This window comes from Rhizophagus irregularis, chromosome 14, assembly GCF_026210795.1.
Source record: "Rhizophagus irregularis chromosome 14, complete sequence".
NCBI lineage: Eukaryota > Fungi > Glomeromycota > Glomeromycetes > Glomerales > Glomeraceae > Rhizophagus > Rhizophagus irregularis.
This window is the reverse complement of record NC_089442.1, coordinates 3204828-3228491: the sequence shown is the minus strand read 5'-3', so window position 1 is coordinate 3228491 and position 23664 is coordinate 3204828. Positions and strand designations below refer to the sequence as shown.

At 26.6% G+C, this 23664-nt stretch overlaps 7 protein-coding genes across 7 annotated transcripts; 6 read left to right on the top strand and 1 right to left on the bottom strand.

Annotated features, from left to right (window-relative positions):
• Positions 1 to 525: 525 nt before the first annotated feature.
• OCT59_006393 (uncharacterized protein) lies at positions 526 to 4534 on the top strand (the record flags this gene model as incomplete). Its single annotated transcript, XM_025331527.2, has 6 exons — positions 526 to 546; positions 628 to 3649; positions 3729 to 3807; positions 3894 to 4047; positions 4128 to 4271; positions 4346 to 4534. The coding sequence occupies 6 exons, from the start codon at positions 526 to 528 to the stop codon at positions 4532 to 4534; spliced, it is 3609 nt and encodes a 1202-aa protein (XP_025186415.1).
• A 2428-nt stretch (positions 4535 to 6962) lies between these two features.
• Positions 6963 to 7902, top strand: OCT59_006392 (uncharacterized protein; the record flags this gene model as incomplete). Its single annotated transcript, XM_025333561.2, has 2 exons — positions 6963 to 6983; positions 7066 to 7902. The coding sequence occupies 2 exons, from the start codon at positions 6963 to 6965 to the stop codon at positions 7900 to 7902; spliced, it is 858 nt and encodes a 285-aa protein (XP_025186414.1).
• A 45-nt stretch (positions 7903 to 7947) lies between these two features.
• On the top strand, positions 7948 to 8532 carry OCT59_006391 (uncharacterized protein; the record flags this gene model as incomplete). Its single annotated transcript, XM_025313896.2, has 1 exon — positions 7948 to 8532. The coding sequence occupies one exon, from the start codon at positions 7948 to 7950 to the stop codon at positions 8530 to 8532; it is 585 nt and encodes a 194-aa protein (XP_025186413.2).
• Positions 8533 to 8557: 25 nt separating this feature from the next.
• Positions 8558 to 9229, top strand: OCT59_006390 (uncharacterized protein; the record flags this gene model as incomplete). Its single annotated transcript, XM_025333560.2, has 1 exon — positions 8558 to 9229. One exon carries the CDS (start codon positions 8558 to 8560, stop codon positions 9227 to 9229), a length of 672 nt encoding a protein of 223 aa, XP_025186412.1.
• Positions 9230 to 9254: 25 nt separating this feature from the next.
• Positions 9255 to 11015, top strand: OCT59_006389 (uncharacterized protein; the record flags this gene model as incomplete). Its single annotated transcript, XM_025331526.2, has 6 exons — positions 9255 to 9970; positions 10039 to 10133; positions 10218 to 10296; positions 10366 to 10525; positions 10607 to 10744; positions 10827 to 11015. 6 exons carry the CDS (start codon positions 9255 to 9257, stop codon positions 11013 to 11015), a joined length of 1377 nt encoding a protein of 458 aa, XP_025186411.1.
• Positions 11016 to 12252: 1237 nt separating this feature from the next.
• Positions 12253 to 13090, bottom strand: OCT59_006388 (uncharacterized protein; the record flags this gene model as incomplete). The annotated part of the gene is made up of 7 exons (XM_066141240.1): positions 12253 to 12427; positions 12509 to 12536; positions 12613 to 12658; positions 12719 to 12738; positions 12801 to 12810; positions 12893 to 12922; positions 13088 to 13090. The coding sequence occupies 7 exons, from the start codon at positions 13088 to 13090 to the stop codon at positions 12253 to 12255; spliced, it is 312 nt and encodes a 103-aa protein (XP_065998050.1).
• Positions 13091 to 17702: 4612 nt separating this feature from the next.
• On the top strand, positions 17703 to 20702 carry OCT59_006387 (uncharacterized protein). The gene has a single exon (XM_025313895.2). It carries the CDS (start codon positions 18266 to 18268, stop codon positions 20189 to 20191), a length of 1926 nt encoding a protein of 641 aa, XP_025186410.2. The 5' UTR covers positions 17703 to 18265; the 3' UTR covers positions 20192 to 20702.
• The last annotated feature ends 2962 nt before the right edge of the window (positions 20703 to 23664 follow it).

The window sequence follows — 23664 nt, the reverse complement described above, 5'->3', positions numbered from 1 at the left end:
ATATATACCTACTAGCAGAAATAATTACTCAATCTCAATATTATTAAAAGTAATAAAATAAATTTTCTAAAATTGACGAAAAATTTTTTTTTTTAATAGAAGTAAAAAAAATCGAATCCAAGCTTATTGATAATATTTTGAGATTCTAATTGCACTCTTACCAATTTATTTTTAATTGAATTAATTATATTTTATAAAATTATTTTTTATTTTGCCATGTAAAATACTTTTTAAAGTTATTACATTATAATTTTTTGTAAAAATAATATGTACCTAAGTAACAATTTTTTTACATGATAAATTTTTCGGCATATTATGATACTACGCCACAGTACTTATATTAACATGCAAATCTTTTCCATTCAATGCTCAAATGATTATTACATGCATTTTGATCGTCATCATACAGTCGTACAAACTTTACGCCCAAATTTTTATTCAAGCCATAAATTTATAATTATTTTTGACGACTTTTACCGATAGAGATTTATTTCTCTTTGCAATAAAATAATAATAAAAAGAAATATGGATAATAGTTCAAGCCAGGTGAATTATAATTTCGTATTAAATTAAATGTTTAATCAATTAAAAAACTTGTTTAAAATTATTTTTATATATTAAATATAGAGCGAAAGTTCTTCAAGCAACTCTGCTCAACCAATTAACAACTCTATTTCGAATAAAACAACATCGTATGAAAACATCTCTAACAATATTATTCTTCTCAAATTAGAAGAGGATGGATTTACAACTCCTGATGGAAAGGCAAAAGAACTTATCAAGGAACTGTCCGAAATAAAATATTTATATGCTTTAAAGCTACTATTTGAAAATCCACTTAATCGATTTACTCCTAAAGTTCTTCGAGATTCTTTGGTTACATTAGCAGATCCAAAACCATTTGATTATTATGATATACAAAGTGTAACTAGGTTAGAGTTACATTTACGTACATGGGTGGCGGTTTTAGAAAAAATTTGTTTTACACAAATGCGTTTAAGTAAGGATCTTCGTAATAGAATTTATAATTCTTTACCAAAATTTGTTGAAATTCATCGAAAAACAACTCAGATCATGCAGGAAGGAATTGATAATAAATATATATCTGATTTTAATCAATTTAATCATCGCCAAATTAATAATGATGATGATAGTATTAAAAAACGAAATTATAACATTGACTTCTTACTAATCCACTTGCGAGACACATTACATAGTTTGCGTGATGATGAGACTTGGTTTCAAGAAATTATACGAAGAACTAAAAATTTACTTAAAGCTGCATTGAATATTACTCCAGGAATTTTATTAATAGCAGGAGTTGCTCTTCCAAATGATAATAGTTCAATCTTATTAATGCTTACTCAAATACGTGAAAGCTTAAGTTTTAAATATCCTGTAGCATCTTATTATGTAGATTGGAGAATTATGCTGATAATTCAACATAATCTTTTTACCTGGTCCGAAAATCCTGAAATGATAATTAGTAATAAATTCTCTGAATTGGTATTAATGGAATATTTTTGGAGCTTTTTAGAAAGAGAATGGATTAATGTTACTAATAAATCTATCTTGGATTCTCAAACAAAATTTGATGAAGTATCAAATAAAGTTGCTAAAGCTTTAAAAAATACTGGAAGTTTCTTAAATGATCTTGCTGGAAATGAACCTCTTGCATTACCACATATCTTATGGTTTGGAATATTAGATCTTGCACAAAACCTTGTTCAAAAGTCTACTCGAACTTCTACATATGGTCTTTGTTATTATTTAGCAATTGAATCACTTAATAAAGCTCCAAGTAGTTTCATTCAATTTAAAGCAGTTGAAATATTATTACATTTGCATAATATTAATAGTCAAATGTTTTCAATGATTGATGATGATTTTGATCAATATATAAAAAAATTAAATGAAAATAAATCAACAGATTTTTCAGAAAAATTTCAAAATTTATTATTATTTATTAAAGAAAAATATCTTGAAGATTTAAAAATTTTAGGCAATGATATTGAAAATGAAAAGAAAGGAAAAGGAAAAAGAAAAAGTTTAAACCAAAATTCGTATTTAAAGAGGGAACAAACATCAAGTTCTAATATTATAGATATTATAGCAAATGAAATGACTTGTCCAGTTAGTAGTGAACCAGAAGATCAATTATGTATTTTAAAATGTCAACATACATTATCACTAAATAATTTAAAAAAATTAAAACAAAAAATATGTTCTGAATGTCGAGAAAAGATTGAAGAAGATGACATCAGATATTTATCACAAAATTCTATTTACAAATATTTATATACCAAATTTTCTGAATCTGGACATATTTTACCTTCAATTGAATTAGAAAATTCAGATCAAATATATGATAGTGATAATTCAGATAATTCAGAAGCTGATCTTATATTAATTAAAAAGAAGAATTTTATGAATCCAACCATTAAACTAAATTCAAATATATCATTATCATCAATACTATCAAGAAATTCAAAGAAACAACATCCAACATATCAAAATATTATAAATGAAATAAATGAAAAACATTATAAAAAAGCTGAATCCTTGTGTAAAGAATTTTTGAATTTTTTTCCTAAAAGTTATTCTTTAAGGTGCATTTTAGCTTATATTTATAGATGTCTTAAAAATTATAAACAAGCACATTTCTATTTAAAAGAAGCCATTAATTTAAAACCAAAAGAACCAATTGCTTATTTAATTTGTGGAGAAATATTTTTTTGGCAAGGTGATTATGATAAAGCAGTAGATAATTTAAAGATATCAATAAATTATAAGGTTAAAATAAATAACTCATATATAATAATTGGAAATAGTTACTTATTTAAAGGTTATTATTATTATTCTATAGAAAATTATAATATTGCATTAGAAAATAATCCAAATAATTATTCATGTCTTAAGAATAGTGCATATAGTTATGAAAAAAGAAGGGGATATCTAGTAGAGGCTTTAAAAATATTAGATAAATTGCTAAATATTAATATGAATGATTCTTTAATTTTATGTTATTATGGAGAAATTTTATGTAATATGGAACAATATAATAAAGCCATATTATATTTTACAAAAGCAAATATTATTGATCCAGAAAATACTCATAATTTAAATAAAAGAGCTATTGCATATTATATTCTTCAAGATTATGATAAAGTTTTATTAGATCTTGATAAGATTATACAATTAGATCCATTAAATAGTTTAGCACATTATTTCAGAAGTCTAACATATTATACAAAGAAAGATATTAATAATGCTGTAATTGAATTTAAAAAGTATAAAGAATTATTTGATTTTAATGATATACTATCAAAAACTCAACTATTTCATCTAGAATATTTACTGAACAAAAATAATTCTACAGAATTAAATAATATATTAACAAAAATTAATCAAATTTCTAATATTAAAGGTAATAAGTTACTACTTTTAATTAGATGTAAAATACATATGGAATTAAAAATGCATCATGAAATAAAAATAGATTTAGATTTATTATATTTAAGTAAAGGTTATTTTGAATATATTTCATATTTTTATTTTTTGCAAGAATGCATTGTGGATTTTTGGCCACTTTCAGTAGTTAATAACAAACTTGGAATTGTTAATGGATTTAGTAAACACATGTATGAAAGTAAGAGTATAGTTAATTTAATTTCTTATACTAATAACAAATAATCAATTCATTACTAATTAATAATAAATTATTTTAGAATCACTTGTTTATTTTATGTCAAATCTGGTAAATCTAGATAACCAACTTCATCAATTTCAAGAAAATGATATAAATAGGTAAGCGAATGTATTTATTAATATATATTTAAAAATTTTCATAATTTTTTTTAATTTTGAATTACTTGTATTTAAAAAAATCCAAGTTTATCAGAAAAGGTGATAAATCCAAAAAATGAAAAACTTTATTTGAATTTGCCCATATTGAATAAGCACATTTATAATTTTAAAATTATTTGGAAAATAAATGTTAAAGAAATATTACATAAAGAATGCTTAATAAAATTTATAATTAAAAATGTAAGTTTTTTGATTACTAAAATATCTTTTTCTCACTATTAAAAATGTTATTTTTTAATTTATAAATGGATTTATTATAGGATTCTGAACAACAAGAACATATTTTAAAACATGAAGATGTGTTAAAAATTGTGGGATTAGGTTGGATTGAATATCAGCTTCCAATAAATATATATGAATGTGAAATACAACTTTCAATTGAAATAAATGGTTCTATTAATATGGTAAATTTTTATTTTGCTTAGAACTTTCTATTTTAAAAGAAATTGATTATAGTAACTTATATTTATTTATATAGCAAATAGATTATGTTCGATTTGGCTCTAATAATGAAATGATAACTTGTATTCCTAATATGGGTGATTTGTTGCTAGATTTTCATAAAATTTGTCCAAATGTTCCAGAAACTTTTAAAGATAAATATTTTTCAAGAATAGAAATGGAGAACTTGCTTGAGTTGAAAGATATAATTAATAACTTAAAATGATAGTTTTTTAAATTTAATACTCTGTTTTTTTTTTAAATTTTATATTATAATTTTATGAAAATTAATAAAAGTATATTATTTATTTAGCTAAAAAAAGCTTAAATATGAATTAATTTGTTATACAATTAATTATATGCGATAATCAATTGCAATGCTGAATAAATCCTTTATCAATCTCTTCCCGTATAGCTTGATTTATTGCAAAATTTGCCAGTTAACAAAACATTTCTATAAAAAAAGTAAATAAAAATTTCAAAGTTCGAAATTTGAAACATCCAATGTTCAGTACCGAAGTAAAGCATGACGGAATCTATAAAAAGATAAATGAAACGTTAATAAACGTTTCTATTTCAAAAAATAAATTGAAGTTTATAACTTCGAAACTACCCAATTATCTAATGCTGTTATGCCAAAATTGAAACTGGTGGGAACCTACAAAAAAGAAAGCAAGTCTGAAAAAAAAATCAAAGTTTAAAAAAAGTTATGTTAACGTTTCACAAAAAGGTGTGAGTCGATTTTAGAATTCAAATAATCAACCAAAAAAGGGATCAGACGATTTGTAATTTTTGTTGAAATTTAAACGAATCATCTAACCGAATTGGCTGAAATTTTGTTAATGAAATGATTTCTACCAATGTTTTTTGAATCATGTTTTATGTGTATTTAATTAAAATCACATATTTAAGAAGTCATTTCAAGATGTAGATTTCTGAAATTACCTATTTGTGTAGAATCTACACAACTTTTTAAGATACAAAATCATTAAAGTATTTTATAAACCATGATTTTATGTGTAAGTTACTTAAAATCGTGTATTTAAGAAATCATTATTTCAAGATGTAAAACTTTGAAACTACCTAGTATTCATGTAGAATCTATGCAATTTTTTAAAATACGCCTTGTTGAATAACTGTTTTTAAGTGTAAATTATGCAAAATATTTTTACAGGGTATAAATTTCCAGGAATTATACATATTTGGCAATTTTACGTTAATATTCGCCTCATATAACCTCCTCACGTAGAATTTGCATTTTAAATAATTTTTAATTGGAAAATAAGGAAATTCATCCGTATGTTTCACAAAAATCTTTAGGCTATACACAGATTAGTTGACAGAACACCCAACTTTCCAACGTGATTCATCTACTCCTGATCTATTCCATAATTATTAGTGGGTCATGTGTACGTTCTGATGGCCAATATACAGTTCCGGTTAATGAAATTTTAATCGAATAGTTTTTTTTGCTAATTAACGAAAAAGCTTAATTTGTTTCACTAATCATGTTTCATTTTCGGCCATTTCCACGCTGCCGGCAGATCGATTACCGTAGCTATCCGAATGTTGATTTTTTTTCAGTCTCTTTAGACTAGATTTTTTTTTATTTAATAATATTTTTTTCGGTCTTTTTTTTAGACTGTCTTTTTTTTTCAATAATATTTTTTTTTTGGTCTTCTTTTTTTGAGACTGGATCTTTTTTTCAGTCTTTCTTTTTAGACTGGATCGTGTTTTTAATAATATTTTTTTTTGGTTTCTTGTTAGGCCGGATTTTTTTATTTTTATTTTTTTAATTTTTAAAATCACAATTTTTTTAAAACTGAATTTTTAATATTTCTCATCCTGGTTTTTTTCTCTTTATAATAATCTATACAAATATGTTTTTATGTAATTTTTTATTTATTTTTAACATAATTTTCTTTATGTATAGAATATTATCGTTATTATCTGTTTCGTCTTTTAGGCTTAGATCTAGATCAGTGGTTGGACCTTTAACGTACTATTATTTTTTATTATCTAAAATTTATAGAAACAATAAATATCACTAACCTCAACCTAGGTACTCATTTACATTAACTTGCTTTCTATATGGTTAATTTTACTAATAATATTAACAACTTTAATAATTCGTTTTTATAGATAAGGACAACTAAAGAAAAGGAAGAAAATTCACAGATTAGGCTGACGCACTAACGCTGCAATCCTACAGTAAGTATGATTTTTTTATTTTAATAATTTTTTTCGTTCTTTCACATCTTAGGTTTGGATCGGCAATACAATCATATTTTTTTATTGAATAAATATGGTTTGTTTGATTTTTTTAGTTAGAATAAGATTTTTTTTTTACTTAAAATAAAAAAGAACATGTTAATATTATAAGTTCTAATTTATCTAAACAAAAATAGTATATTGATTTAAACTCATTTAATCCTGTTGCAACGCAGCTAGGATTAAATGTATATTGTCGATCGTCACCGTCTTGTGGAATATCACTTAGAAGCACAAATGACTATTACATTTTGATCGTCATCATAAAGTCGTACAAACTTTACGCCCAAATTTTAATTATTTCTGACAACCTTCACCTGGTGTCAACTGGACTCTAATAGTACAAGGAATTTCTCTTTGAACAAAATAATAATAAAAGAAATATGGATAATAGTTCAAGTCAGGTGAATTATAATTTCGTATTAAATTAAATGTTTAATCAATTAAAAACTTGTTTAAAAATTATTTTATATATTAAATATATAGAGCGAAAGTTCTTCAAACAACACTGCTCAACCAATTAACAACTCTATTTCGAATAAAACAACATCGTATGAAAACATCTCTAACAATATTATTCTTTTCAAATTAGAAGAGGATGGATTTACAACTCCTGATGGAAAGGCAAAAGAACTTATTAAGGAACTGTCCGAAATAAAATATTTATATGCTTTAAAGCTACTATTTGAAAACCCACTTAATCGATTTACTCCTAAAGTTCTTCGAGATTCTTTGGTTACATTAGCAGATCCAAAACCATTTGATTATTATGACATACAAAGTGTAACTAGGTTAGAGTTACATTTACGTACATGGGTGGCGGTTTTAGAAAAAATTTGTTTTACACAAATGCGTTTAAGTAAGGATCTTCGTAATAGAATTTATAATTCTTTACCAAAATTTGTTGAAATTCATCGAAAAACAACTCAGGTCATGCAGGAAGGAATTGATAATAAATACATTTCCGATTTTAATCAATTTAATCATCGCCAAATTAATAATGATGATAGTATTAAAAAAAGAAATTATAACATTGACTTCTTACTAATCCACTTGCGAGACACATTACATAGTTTGCGTGATGATGAGACTTGGTTTCAAGAAATTATACGAAGAACTAAAAATTTGCTTAAAGCTGCGTTGAATATTACACCAGGAATTTTATCAATAACAGGAGTTGCTCTTCCAAATGATAATAGTTCAATCTTATCAATGCTTGCTCATATACGGGAAAGCTTAAGTTTTAAATATCCTGTTGCATCTTATTATGTAGATTGGAGAATTATGCTGATAATTCAACATAACCTTTTTACCTGGTCTTAAAGCCCTGAAATGATAATTAGTAATAAATTCTCTGAATTGGTATTAATGGAATATCTTTGGAGCTTTTTGGAAAGAGAATGGATTAATGTTACTAATAAATCTATTCTAGATTCTCAAACAAAATTTGATGAAGTATCAAATAAAGTTGCTAAAGCTTTAAAAAGTACTGGAAGTTTCTTAAATGTTCTTGCTGGAAATGAACCTCTTGCATTACCGCATATTTTATGGTTCGGAATATTAGATCTTGCACAATATCTTGTTCAAAAGTCTACTCGAACTTCTACATATGGCCTTTGTTATTATTTAGAAATTGAATCACTTAATAAAGCTCCAAGTAGTTTCATTCAATTTAAGGCAGTGGAAATATTATTACATTTACATCATAATATCAATAGTCAAATGTTTTCAATGATTGATGATGATTTTGATCAATATATAAAAAAATTAAATGAAAATAAATCAACAGATTTATCAGAAAAATTTCAAAATCAATTATTATTTATTAAAGAAAAATATCTTGAAGATTTAAAAATTTTAAGTAATACTATTGGAAATGAAAGGAAAGGAAAAGGAAAAGGAAAAAGTTTAATTCAAAATTCGTATTTGAAGAGAACAAACATCAAGTTCTAATATTATAGATATTATAGCAAATGAAATGACTTGTCCAGTTAGTAGTGAACCAGAAGATCAATTATGTATTTTAAAATGTCAACATACATTATCACTAAATAATTTAAAAAAATTAAAACAAAAAATATGTCCTGAATGTCGAGAAAAGATTGAAGAAAATGACATCAGATATTTATTGCAAAATTCTATTTATAAAAACTTATATACCAAATTTTCTAAATCTGGGCATATTTTACCTCCAATTGAATTAGAAAATTCAGATCAAATATATGATAGTGATGATTCAGATAATTCAGAAGCTGATCTTATATTAATTAAAAAGAAGAATTTTATGAATCTAATCATTAAACTAAATTCAAATATATCATTATCATCAATATTTCCAAAGTTTTCAAAAAAACAACATCCAACATATCAAAGTATAATAAAAGAATTAAACAAAAAACAGTATGAAAAAGCTGAGTCCTTGTGTAAAGAATTTTTGAATTTTTTTCCTAAAAGTTATTCTTTGAAATGCATTTTAGCTTACATTTATAGATGCCTTAATAATTATGAACAAGCACATTTATACTTAAATGAAGCTATTAATTTAAAACCAAGACGACCAATTGCTTATTTAATTCGTGGTGAAATACTTTTTTGGCAAAATGACTATGAAACAGCAGTAGATAATTTGTGGAAATCAAAAAAATTATAACGTTAAAATTAATAACTTATATATAATGCTTGGAAATAGTTTTCTTGCTTTAATGTCTCATTCAATATTTAATTTTACTGGTTATTCTAGCTATTATAATTTTGCTTTAGAAAATTATAATATTGTATTAAAAAATGATCCAAATAATTATTTCTGCCTTAAGAGTTGTGTATACAGTTATGAGAAGAATAGAGAATTTTCAAAATCTTTAAAAATGTTAGATAAATTGTTAAATATCAATAAGGATGATTCTTTGATTTTATGTTATTATGGAGAAATTTTATGTAATATGATACAATATAATGATGCTATATTATATTTCACAAAAGCAAATATTATTGATCCAGAAAATACTCATAATTTAAACAAGAGAGCTATTACATATTATATTCTTCAAGAATATGATAAAGTTTTATTAGATCTTGACAAAATTATACGATTAGATCCATTAAATAGTTTAGCATATTATCTCAAGTGTCTAACATATTATACAAAGAAAGATATTGATAACGCTAAAATAGTATTTAAGAAGTATAAAAAATTATTTTGTTCTGACAATAATATATTAGCAAAAATTCAATTGTTTCATCTAGAGTATTTACTGAATAAAACTAGTTCTGAAGAATTAAACTGTGGTATATTAACAAAAATCAATCAAGTTTCTAATATTGAAAATAATAATCTACTACTTTTAATTAGATGCAAAATATATATAGAATTAAAAATGTTCCATGAAGCAAAGTCAGATTTGGAATTGTTATATCAGAGATATTTTTCTGAATACATTTCATATATTTATTTATTGCAAGAATAATGGATTTTTGGTTATCCATAAATGTTAATAATAATAATGATTTCTCAACACTTGGAATTATCAATGAATTTAGTAAATACATTTATGAAAGTAAGAGGTTATTTAATGTATTAATTTTTTTGTAATGAATAACCAACAATCAGTATATTAATTATTAATTCTGAACTATTTTAGAATTAAATGTTTATTTAATATCAAACTTAGTAAATCTAAATAGTGAACTTTATCAATTTCAAGAAAATGATGCAAATAGGTAAGTTTTATACGTTTATTATACATTTAAATTTTCAATAATGAATTAATTTGTGTTTAAAATCCAAAGTTTATCAGGAAAGGTGATAAATTCAAAAAATGAAAAACTTCATTTGGATTCTCCTACACTAGTAAATGAGTTTGCAAACTATACTAATATTATTTGGAAAATATATGTTAAAAAAATATTACATACAGATTGTTTTATAAAATTTATTTTTAAAGATATTGTAGGTTAATTAAATGTTTAAATCTCTTTTTTTACTTTTAAAAATGTTATCTTTTTAATTAATATATGGATTTAATAATAGGATTCTAACCAACAGAAGCATATGTTAAAATATGAAGACTTATCAAAACTTGAGGGATTAGGTTGGATTGAATATCAGCTTCCAATAACTGCATATAATCCACAACTTTCAATTGAAATAAATGGTTCTATTAATATGGTAAATTTATATTTTATCTAAAACTTATTATTTAAAAGAAAATTAATTGGTATAACTCATCACTATTTATTTATTTAAATAGCAAATAGATTATGTTCGATTTGGGTATAACTGCGAAATGATAACTTACATTCCTAATATGGGTGATTTGTTACCAGCTTATTACAAACTTTGTCCAAATGTCCCAGAAATTTTTAAAGATAAATTCTTTTCAAGAAAAGAAATGAAAAACTTACTTGAATTGAAAGATATAATTAATAATTTAAAATGATATGTTTTTTTTGAAATTTAATACTATTTCTTTTTTTTTCGTCATTTATATTTGAATTTTTTAAAAATTAATAAAATCATATTATTATTTAACAGTTAATGTAAGAAATTCAATTAAAAATAATTAAAATAACATTTTAAATAAAAAAATTTAAAGCTCAGAAATTTCAAGTGGATTATTATTTTAAGCAATATTAATATGATCCTTCAAATCCGTTCAAGTAATCCGTTCACGTACTAACTAATTTTATAATGATTGATTACTACTCAATGTCTTTATCCAGTAAAATTGTTCTAAACTTATATTATATAATACGTAAAACACAAGTTCTGAATTTTTAAATGTCAGTTTCGTAACTATAGTAAGAGGACCCCGGACAATTATAATCAAGGTCATATCCCCTATGTTAAGAATTTTTAAAATTTTATTATTGCCATCTTGAATTTATTTTAAAAGATATAAATGTAAAATTTTAATAAAATAGTTGCCTTCCTACTATTTATAACTTTGTAATTTAAAAAGTAATATTTAATAATGTAGTTTTTTATTTTTTTGAATATTTTTATGTATACCGATAGTGAAAAAGTGTATATTTTTTTGCCAAATTTCGCCTTGTTACACAATTTTATCTTCTAATTTTAATCAGTAAATTTGCATAATTTTGGTATCAAAAGATTCTTTTTTTTAAAAGAACCATTTTTTTCTATATTATTTTATAATATTAACTTAATAAAACTATAAGATAAATAATGTATAAAGTTTAAAACATAGTCGGATATGACCTCAACTATAATTATCTGGGGTCCTATCACTGGTCGAAGTAGGGGGATGTGCAATACATTTACACTAGAGAAATTTTATATACACGTCACATTTCAAATTGATTTACCAGTAATTTCAATTAATTCCAATTAAAGTGTATATTAAGGAAATTTGTTGTAAACTTGTCCAATTTCCATGAAGTGTATATGTCATTTGAAATTTACAAGTTTCTATTATATAAATGTATTTTAAATTGTGATAAAACCTTCTTTATATATCATTTAAACTTATAATACATTAAACAGAAATTTTTTATGATATAAGAAATGTTAATGAAATTTCGCTCATATTTGCAAATATATAGCTAAAATATTAACAATAAATACAATAAATTATTATAAATTTTATATAAATTTTATGTATATTATAATGAAACTTCACTTCTATTTAAGAATCATAAACTTCGTAGCCACGCTCAATTAAGGCAATGTATTACTAGACCTACACTAAAGATGACTTTAGCAAGGCTTTCTTTGTGAATTAAAAGAAATTTCATACACTTTGCCAGCTGGTGAGAAAGCCTATGATCTCTAACCTCAAACTTCTTTTCTACAAGATCCCTAAACATTTGATTCAGAGACCTAGACCATCTAAAAAAGAGAAAATTGAAATGTTAGTAAAAACATTTCATTGAAATGCATAATTAGAAACAAATCTCACCAAGTTTTCACGTGTTTAAAAAGTCAAAAAACCAACCATCTGAAAAAAGAAAGATGATGAATATTAGTGATCATTCTTTGTTAAAAGAAAAATTAAAGAAAAAAATTGAACTTACGAAATCCATGTTCAAAAATATCTCTGGATACCAAAGAGCAAGTCATCTATAAAAGAAAAAAAAGTTAGTAATCATTTTTTAATGTCAAAGAAAAAAAATATCTTACCGAAATCAGCCTCCAAAGAGCTGAAGACTTATCCAAATACTCTCAAAAGAAATAACTCACTATCCAAAAGTCTTCCACAGACAAGTCATTACCTACAAAAAAATAAAAAAAAAGGAAATTTAGTATGTTCCTCATAATTAATGGCGAAATTCTTTTCCCAAAAATTTTACTTACTGTCCAAAAAGTCCCTCCAGAGAACATTACCTACCAAAAAAAAAAGAAGGAACATTTAATACATTTTTTATAGAAACTTTTTCCCCAATAATCACCAATCGTCTGAAGATTCTCTGTTACCTTTAAAAAATTAAAAAGAAAATTTTAATACATTTCTAATACTAATAATGAACTATTAAAACAAAACTAACTTGCCATTTATTTTAATTTCCAGTTCTTGTTTTATTGTAAAGTATAATTTTTACTTTTGTTTTCTTCAAGTCCAGCTATCATAGGCTTGGAAAAAATTTTATGAAAAATAATAAGAAAAAAAAAGAAAATTATAGTAAATAACGATAAAACAAAAAAAAAATTCAAAAAATTGATAAAAATAAAAAGAAATCACCTAAGAGAGCACTATTTGCGAAAATGTTCAGTTGAACTTCAACTTTGAGCCATTGGAATTATTTGTTCATTTCCTTTAATTTTTGTCAGTTGTTCATACCAATAGCTCATTGATGTCATTGTTGTGAAAAAAAAATTAATGAAGGAGAAAGAGGGAAAGGAATTATGGGAAAGAACAAACTTTTTTTTTAAAGAAAGATTATCCGTCATTGAACTGCGCCTATCAGTTATTATATCATGTGATACACATGACAAAATAGGACCCGATTCCATTTTGAGGATTGATATAACATATTAAACTATTTTAACTATTTTAACTATTTTTAATCACGAATAAACTATTTTTTAATTTTCTTTACATTTTCTTTTATACTCTTCAAAATAATAAACTGCAATTATGGTTTTTGATGCTTGGAATATGTTCAACTTAACCATCACAAAATGACACAAATAGCAAATACAATAATATAACATTAATTATTATTTCTCACAAACATTCTAGATTTTTTAATATAAATTGACTTGAGATTATTAGAGGTCATAAGCTTTCTCACCAGCTGGCAAAGTGTATGAAATTTCTTTTAATTTCACAAAGAAAGCCTTGCTAAAGTCATCTTTAGCATAGGTCTAGTAATACATTGCCTTAATTGAGCGTGGCTACGAAGTTTATGATTATCTCTTTGCTTTTTTTTTGTAATTTTGTAATAATATAAATTTTGTTTTAGTATAGCAAAATTTCAATAATAGTAAGTAAATGGCTTGTTGCAAATTTAATATCATATTTCAAGTAAATTTCAAGCTATTATATGCGTAATAAACATTGATATTAAATTTAATTAAAATTTATTTAGAATTTATACATTATAATTAGCGAATTAGTTTTAAAATCATAAAATTTACAATAAATTTTACCCGTTTCAATCTATAAATTAAATTTGATGGAGATTTCTTAAGCGTAATTGAGATCAACAAATGTATAAGCTATTTATGGGCAATAAACTTCATGCAAATCATCCCACTTCGACCAGTGTATAGTAAGTATATAAAGCGGAGATTTTCCACCGCTCTTACAGTACTTTCCTGAAATTATCAATATTTAATTTATTTTATTATTAAAGATAATTTTTGCATCACTGCTTTGCACAAGTTATTTATATTTAAACCCAATATTACAAATAGGGATGAAAAAGGTTTGGTTTGAGTTATTTTGTTCCTTTTGATTACTTTCAGTTTTGCCCGTTCAAATAGTAAGAAATAAACGCGTAGAATAGGCCAAATAACCATGGAAATCTTTCCTTTTTTAAATAATTTCGATAATGTTGGTCAGAATTTTATTACTTATTTTAGTAGCTGACTGACATTATCATAATTCCGGCCCTGAAAAAATGCGTAGAGCTAATAGTAAATTTTTGCTAATTTCCTATGACCTATTTATATATTTCTCGGGGTCTTAGTATCAATTTAGAACCGGAATGGACCGAGCGAGTCAATTCCCATCCCTAATTATAAATTATTAAAAATAAACTGCCATATTTAATATTTACGATCACATTTATTTACAGAATAAATTACAATCGTTGACATTTAATACTAATTAAGGGTTGGAAATTAATTTTGAGAAATTTATTGCAACATATTTACAGTCAAACCTCTATGTACCGATCCCCGGTGTACCGATAATTTCCTGTACCGATAAATTTTCATTGTCTCGTTTCACATATAATAAAAAAACCGCGTTGTATCGATATTGTATATAATTTCACGATGTAACGTATACCAATACTTTTTCTTGATCCTTTTATAATAACATATATTAAGATGTACCAATATTTTTAGCTACACTAGTATTAATTCGGGCCAGCACTATAAAGTTGGCCCAAGTAAAAAATTTAATTTGAACTCTTTTGCGGTTTATTTTGCCGAAATTAATTATTTTGGGCCATTAATCGGGTGGTATTTGCTCCACATTATGTTACTCGTAATATATTCAATGTATTGATATTGTTTCCAATTAGAAGCATCGGCGATATCAAGGTCTGACTGTCCGCTAATCTGATAATAAACGTGATTTACAATATGATATACAGTAATTGTGTACCAATAATTCAATGTACCGATACTGTTTCCCTAAAACAACCTCATCGGTACATAGAGGTTTGACTGTACCTTTCTACCTAAAAAATCTCAACCCACTCATTTCAGCTTTAATAAGATAGATAAAATTTCAGAATTTTTTTATAATCGTTTCTTGTGCTTTAATATTATACACTAATAATTTGACACCAACTAATTTAAAAAAAAAAAAATTAATGACTTATTCTACCATAGAAGAAAAAATTACGTAATATATAATATCCTTTTTCAGTACTATATAATTTTACCACGACTATCGTAGTTTTAAAATAATGATAACCTATTCACATGATTACATGCCGCAAAGGCACTTGCCAAAACGAAAAATACATCCAGGAGGACAACGTCGAGCTTAAAAATTATAGTTTTGAATAAATATAAGTAAATTTACTCAGTAATAAAATAAAATTTTATTTTTCTATTAACCTGATACCGTGGTCGATATAATTGAAACGATGATCACGAAAATAGCGAAAAAAGCCTTGATCTTCATTTTTTTTTTCAATTAGTTTTAAAAAAGTTTATTTAAGATATTATAAAGAACTACACTTTCAATTTGTTTTTATTAAATTTGAAAAATTCAAAGTATTTTACAAAAATTGAATTATGTCCTGTAAAAATATAACACGAAGAATTATAACGCGTTATTTTTTTCAACAACGAATATTGTGGCAAAGTACTTGATATAATTCAATGAATTGAGCAATAGTCGAGTAGGTTTGAAAATCAATAAATAAGCCACATTTAATTGGCTTAAGCAAAACGTTGGTTTATATTATTGGTATTTATATACGTAGCATCATAATTCAACTTTTTGATTTTATCATCACAATAATTCATCCGATGAATACTTTGAATACCTTAATAACTCAATCTGATAAAATTCTTTTTTTCCAATAAATTTATCAAATTGATCAGCAGGTTTAAGAACTAGAAACCATTCCGAGTTGATACGAACAATAGTGAGTTTCCAATTTTTATACCTTCCAAAACGAAGAATACATTTAATACGGTAATACTGTGCCTTAGTTATTATATAAAAAATAAAATTTTAGTGTTCATTCTGTATTTTCAGACGTTGAAAGGGACTGGATTGATCGCCATTCACAAAATATTCCGAAATTGTTGCAGTCCACCTGATATATATCCTTAATCCTCCTCTTGTTATCAAAGGTCATGATGAACTTGTATGTAAAAATATGGCAAAGATTTTCTAACAAAGTCGTTTATAAAGATGCATGTAAAACTATGTAAAAACGGTAAAGAAAAGGTGGTGCGGGTTGTGTAAGAAGAGCATGTTCGCAGTTATAAGAAGGATGGAGAAAATGACAGACGCGGAAAAGGTGTGAAAAATTCATGCTCTCGGGACAAGTTAACCTTCAATACATAATATTGAATCAATTTGCATATTTTATTAAAATCGATATTTTACAATAAAAAATAGTTTGACAATTTGATTCCAATGCGCAATTACGAATAAAAAAATTTTTATACATAAATTTATTATTCGTTCTTACAAAATATTCGTTAAATAAATTTTAATTAAATTATTTTTTATAAATTTATGTTTAAAATTTAAAAAGTTTTCGCTCTGCAAAAATCAACTATTCACGTGTTAAATTAACATGTGATACGTAAATACCCATCTCATATTATTTTTTCTGAAATGAAAGAATTTCGATATTATTTAAGACAATTTTGCATTGCTGTTCCGCATAAATTATTTATATTTAAACCCTAGAAATAAACCATGAAATTTATGATCACATTTATTTACAAAATAAATTACAACTTGTTAACATTTACTAATAGAGGATTGGAAAATTAATTTTGAGAAATTTATTGTTACATAATTCTTTTCTTCTCGACAAATATTTGGAATCTTTGACACTTATTTCAACGAATTTTTATAATCGTTCTTCGTGAGATGCCAACTAATTTAAAAAAAAAATTGAATTTATTTTAATGACTTGTCCATTTACAGAAGAAAAAAATTATGGTGAAACATGTAAATATTACCACGAATACCGTAGTTTCATATAAAAGTAAATTAAAACTAATGATACTTAACTTATTCAATCACAAAAGCACCCGTCAGGAGAAGGTGTAGGAATACATAAAGGAGGACAATCATGAGCTTAAAAAAATCATTAGTTTTAATAAATACAAGTTAAGTAAGTTAAGTAAGCTTTATTTAATTATTAACCTGATACCGTGGTCGAAATAATTGAAATGATGGTCACAAAAATAGCGAAAAAAGCTTTGATATTCATTTTAAAGTTTATTTATGATGTTGTAGATTTATACTTTCGATTTATTCAATTATGTGAAAATTCAAAATATTTACAAAAAATTGATTATGAATATTGTGGTAAAGTATTGAACCGTAGTCAAGTAAGCCTGAAAATCAAGTAAATAAGCCACATTTAATTGGCTTAGATGAAACGTGGCTTATATTATTGATATTTATACGTAGCAGAATTCAACTTTTTGATGTCATCATCACAACAATCATCGATTTTTACACTATTGTTTATATCAATTCGGAATGATTTCTGGTTCTTAAACCTTCCAAGAAGGTTGATCAATCTGATTATCATCAAATTTTCAGATCAATTCGTCTAATATGGGTGATGAATGAGGGACGAAGACTCTTTCCCCTTTCCATTTTTTCACATAGAAATCCGCAGTTAAATACTGTTTTTACATTTTACACCCTTTTTACGTCTTTGAACGTTGAGAAGAAAGAAGACCACTGGGTGGCTTCTTATGGAAAGGTTCTTCTCTTTATTACCCGACCTCTGAAAGAAGTTTTTACTATATTTTTATCTTACTTTTTAAACACATATTAAAAATATGGTTTTTACTTTTCAAAAACCTATTCCCTTGGGAAAATTTTCTTTCGACGTCTCATTTCACAAATTTCACGTGACTAAACCCAATCGGGCTGGATGTAACAAGATTTACGAAATCAGAAGATCAAAAAGTTTCTTTTTTGAGTTAGCCGATCCCTCAGCAAACACCAATGATATTCATCTTAAAATACACACAAATGATTATCACATGAAATCAACCCCTATTAGCTACTCTTCCACCTGTAGCTTTCCTAATCTGAGGTTTCAGATTAGTAAGATGTTACAACATTTTTTTTCTCATCAAAAAGTTATCCCACGCTCCATTCAAAAGAAATACTTTAATCTTATTCGTTCCAAATTGCTTAATCGATATTTTCTTGTCAATTCACGTGCTGATAAAGTCACACTTAGAAATTCACAAACAAAAACTTTCTTTAAATTTTCATATAAACGTTACCGTTTTTACTTTGGTATATTTACACCGTGCAATTTTTCCACCACCTACAATTTTGAACCTAAACACACACAGATATGTCGTGTCCCCTCTCCTTACATTATGTCTCATAATAGACGCGCTTGCGTTTCTCATCACAAAAATTTAGACATTTTTCATAACATCAAGAAACCGACCCTGTTATCGGATGATAACATAAATAACAAGCAGTTTCATGCAACTCTTATCCATAAACGATGGCAACATCGTACCAAAAAGCACGTTTATTCAAACCGTCTAGGAATTTCGTATGATGTTTCATACTTAGCTAATGATCAAAAATCCCTTCCTATACACATAGAACGTCGTATGTATCGAAAACGATTTAATAACTTCCGTTCACACCACTCCGACAGCAGTAAAAGGAGCAAAAAACAAAAATCCCGTTTTCAACGGGCTTGTAGATCTGTTTTCTACAATCGTGGTCACACGAAAAAGAACAAACTTCACAATGGCTTGGTAACTCTTGAAGAAAAACTACACCGTGCTCGACAACACCGTTTCCTCTTTTTACCTTCACAACATATTAATAAACCTGTACAACATTTAAGATATTATAAAGGGCTGATGCTCAGACTTGAGAAAGATTATAATTTTCCTATACCTCCTGAACGATCCAGGCGACCTTTAGGCGCTGTAGGCGCATTAACTGTTTTACGCATGACCCAAGATCGACTCTCTCGACAACGTTCAAGGGATAATTTACTTAGTACTTCACATACTCACTCACCTGCCACCACACCACAACCCATTCTCCTCAAAGAAGAGGAGACGTGGCATGAGAAGTTGGGCATTTGGATTCCTAACGACCTTCTCCCTTATGTAACTGATGAACCTGTTTATATTTCTAAGAGACAGGCAAAAATCAAAGGTCAACATTTTTCACCAGGATGTGGATTCTGGTTCGATGGTATTAGAAAACGCAAAGAAGCTCATGAATTAGCTGTACGACAACAAAAAGAACATGAAGCATGGGAAGTTAAACGCCGTGCCCAGGAAGAAGAACTTTCCGCTAGAGCTAAACTCTGGGGTACTTCCTCCAATCGTATAGAATATCGTGAAGATATGTGTAAAGATCTCACTAAATTTCAAGATCATTTTCATAAGAAAATCACACCTTTAGCCGACCGCCGTTCGGTTTTACATAACAGACTTACACAAGGCAAAAACGTTTACAAAACTAATAAACAATTGCTCCAACTAGAGCAAGAATTAGGTCGTTTTAATATTGACTACTTTTCCGTTATTGACGACAACTCACCCCAATACCGTTACAAAGGACACACCTCGGACGACACAAAACAACTAGAGCTAAGACCACACAAGCGTCCCCCTATCTTACCTGCGTATACAGATAGGCATAACATTGAGATCAAAAAATTGAGACTGGATATAATGTCTCCTGAAGACTCTAAAGTCTTCGCTTTACCTTAACCCCGTTCGATTACAACTTTCAGCTTATTTACTTTATTCTTAGTGGCTTGCTGATAGTTATATACTTACATTTTTTAGCCACACATTCATTTTAGACTAGTAATTTTTTTTTTTACATCTTTTTTTTTTGGGTAACCCCACGTACTAATTTTTATACCATAGTACAACAATAAGAATAGTGTGAAACATTCCACCTATGACAGTATTTACAGGTGGTGGTCTTAACCGACCAAAAGAAAAATACGGATCATTTCTTTTTTAGTTCTGATTGTGCTAAAGCCTTTTCTTTGGTCCATTGGGTTGTGATGTCGTGTTAGGGACTCCTCCGGGTTCGTTAAAGGTACCAGAGTGGCGCTGTCCTCGGGCGGTTTGATTATAGCTTAGTATTAGATAGCGTTCGACTTTTGTTTTATCTTTTGTTCTTGTCTATCTTTCTGTAATCTTGTTCACGTGGTTTTTAAAAATAAAATCTAATATGGGTGATAATCATGAAATTTATCCCAAATGTAAATACCTTTCAAGGAAAGATATAATTAACAACTTATAACAAGAATTTAAAATAAATCCACCACCACCAATATATATAAATAAAAACAATTGTTTTTTTTTTGCAAGCGAAATTTAGGATTAAGTTAGGGTAAAAGCGGGTTTATGTTGAGAATTAGTCATATTCTCTTCCTTTACTTACCATTATTTTGCTGGGAACAATTTTTTTATTAGAAAATGCGGTACCGATCAATAAACTTATTTTAAATTTGTAAACAAGAAAAAAAATATTTTATAGTATTCAAACGCAACGAATAATCAATAGTTTTTTTTTTTGTGGAAAATTTGAAATTTTCTTTTTAACTTACTTTTATACATAAATAATTTGTCCTATTTAAAAATCTTAGATAAAGAACTTGTCCTTATCTTGAAAGTGTTTAGAATAGTAAAGATTTAAAATATTTGTATAATATGACGAATATATTTGTAACGTTTCGCGGGTAATCTGATCAATTCTTTTTTTTGCATCCATCAGTTACAATGAACTTTTTAGGAGTTGCCCGTATTTCGAAATTTCCGGCTTTAAAAAAAAAACACCAAATAGACGTATCACTATCTTAGCTCTTAGGTAATAACATTTCATTTGGTGGGTATGCGATATTTAGCGGTGGCGATCAAACAACTTAACCAAATACTTTTAATATCGTTGCAAAAAAAAAATGGTTCAAGAATATTCCATCAATGTAATATTTCAAAAAAAAATTTATTAAATTAATTATAATATTGATATTGTATTTAAATTTGGAGTCAGTTAATGGGAGAAATTGGAACAAAAAATCCAAATATTTTAATAACCGCATTTTAATAATAACACATTTTTAATAAAACAAAGTAAATAACTTACTTCATCAACTTCTCCTAATTTTTCGTTATGATGAATAACTTCGAAAAGTATCATCTCTGATAATCTCTGATAGTATATGTAAAATCATGAAATTGTCATTGGTTTTTAATTTTTTATCACTAAAATTAAAGAGAAAAGAAACCGATTAGTATATCAAAAGTAGATATAATTACCATTAAGTCCAAACTCCAAAATCATTTTTTTTTCTCAAACTTTTAGTTTATTTTCATATATCCATGTTAAGCCAGCTTAAAAATTTCTGTAATATTTAAATACACGTATAGTTCAGACTTCAGACTGAAAAGTTTGATTTTGGCTTTTATTAGAGTTCAGCAAACTAGTCGAAATCAGTAAATTTATAAGTCCGAAAAATGATTACATAGAGTGTTAATTGACTTGCCATTTAAAGGATTATAATATGCAAACATAAATTTTGATAAATATGAGCAACAATTTCATAATTTTTTCGGATTTAAAAATCACGGTCGTTGTTACACGTGATCAACAATAATTTACTTGATTAATAATTTCGACAAAATGAAGGAAAATTTATCTTATCAACAAGGAAATAAATTTATTCCAAAGAACTGAAAGATTGTCCAGAATGCGGTAAACCTCGAATATCTTTTGGATGGTGCTTGCGAAACTAATGCCATGAAAGAAAACTTTCCATATTGAACATCAGGAAATAAAGAGATTGATGAATGTGATGGCGGCCTCAACAACCTCCTCTTAAGTGAAAAGAGTTTTAGAATAATAGCTAGCACTTTACAATTTATATCTTGTAAGCTGTCCAAAATTCAGTAACAACGATTGTTCCAATATTCTATTATTTCTATGGTTAATCATTTAAAATCATTTACCGATATAATCTGTCAAATAAAATATTAGTGTCTAAATAATTCAGACCCATTTTCAAATTATAGCATATGGTCTGTATGGATCTACGTTTATCTTTATTCAAAGTATGGCTTAAAGTCGGCCCCAACTGATAAACTGTTATCTCCTCTAGAATAGCTTATCCTTCGTCTGCCATTATAAAACAATTTCATGATAGATAAACAGTTTACAGCAAAATTCAAAATATACGGGACACTTGAGAAATTTGATTGTCGGGTTGTCGGGCAGCCGGCAGTAGGTTATTATATAATCTGATATACAGTCGACTCTGGTTATAACGAACCTGTTTGTACCGAAACCTCGCTATACCGAATCATAATTTCCAGAACCGATTTTTTATAAATAATTTCACTGGATATAACGAACTTTTATAATAAAACACTATATAACGCATCCGAACCAAACTTAACCAGCCCCTATATATCAGCTATATAATAACTTTATACTTTCTATAACGAACGGTCATGTGACTATATAGTAGTCCAGGCCAATTTTATAGTGCTGGCCAGAATTACTAGTAATTTTTTCGAAAATTTATGTTAAAAGAAATTATAATTTTGGCCAGCATTACAAATTTGGCCTAAATTACCTATAAAGAAAACTAGTTCGGTATATTATATAACGAATTCACTATATACCGAACTAAACCTCCTGGAACGGAGGGTTCGTTATATCCAGAGTTGACTGTACTACTATTATACTCATGTCACGTGTTATTTATACTTTTCTAATAAATAACCTACTGCCGAGTAACCCGGCTACCCGACAACCCGACAATCAAATTTCTCAAGTGTCCCGTATATTTTGAATTTTGCTGTAATAGTGCGCCACAGAAGACCGGATACGAGCGATCGAATCTTCCAGTTGGTCCTACATTATCAATACCCAACTGATGTTAATTTAGCGCATAATAATCACACGATCTCAACCGAATCCCGTTATTTTTATCGGCAATTCAAGATTCTGAATACATTTAAATTATGCAATAAGTTTTATCCCCAATTTCAGATCAAGAGTTTCCTGATTTCCAACATGAAAAAATAAATCATGTGGCTATCGGATAAATTTTTCCTTGTCCTCATTATATATTTAATATAATTAATACTCATAGTAGGAAAGAAAGAATAGTTAATCAGGAAAGGTGGCAGTTTATGTATAACGCAAATAATTGTTTCAAATTAAT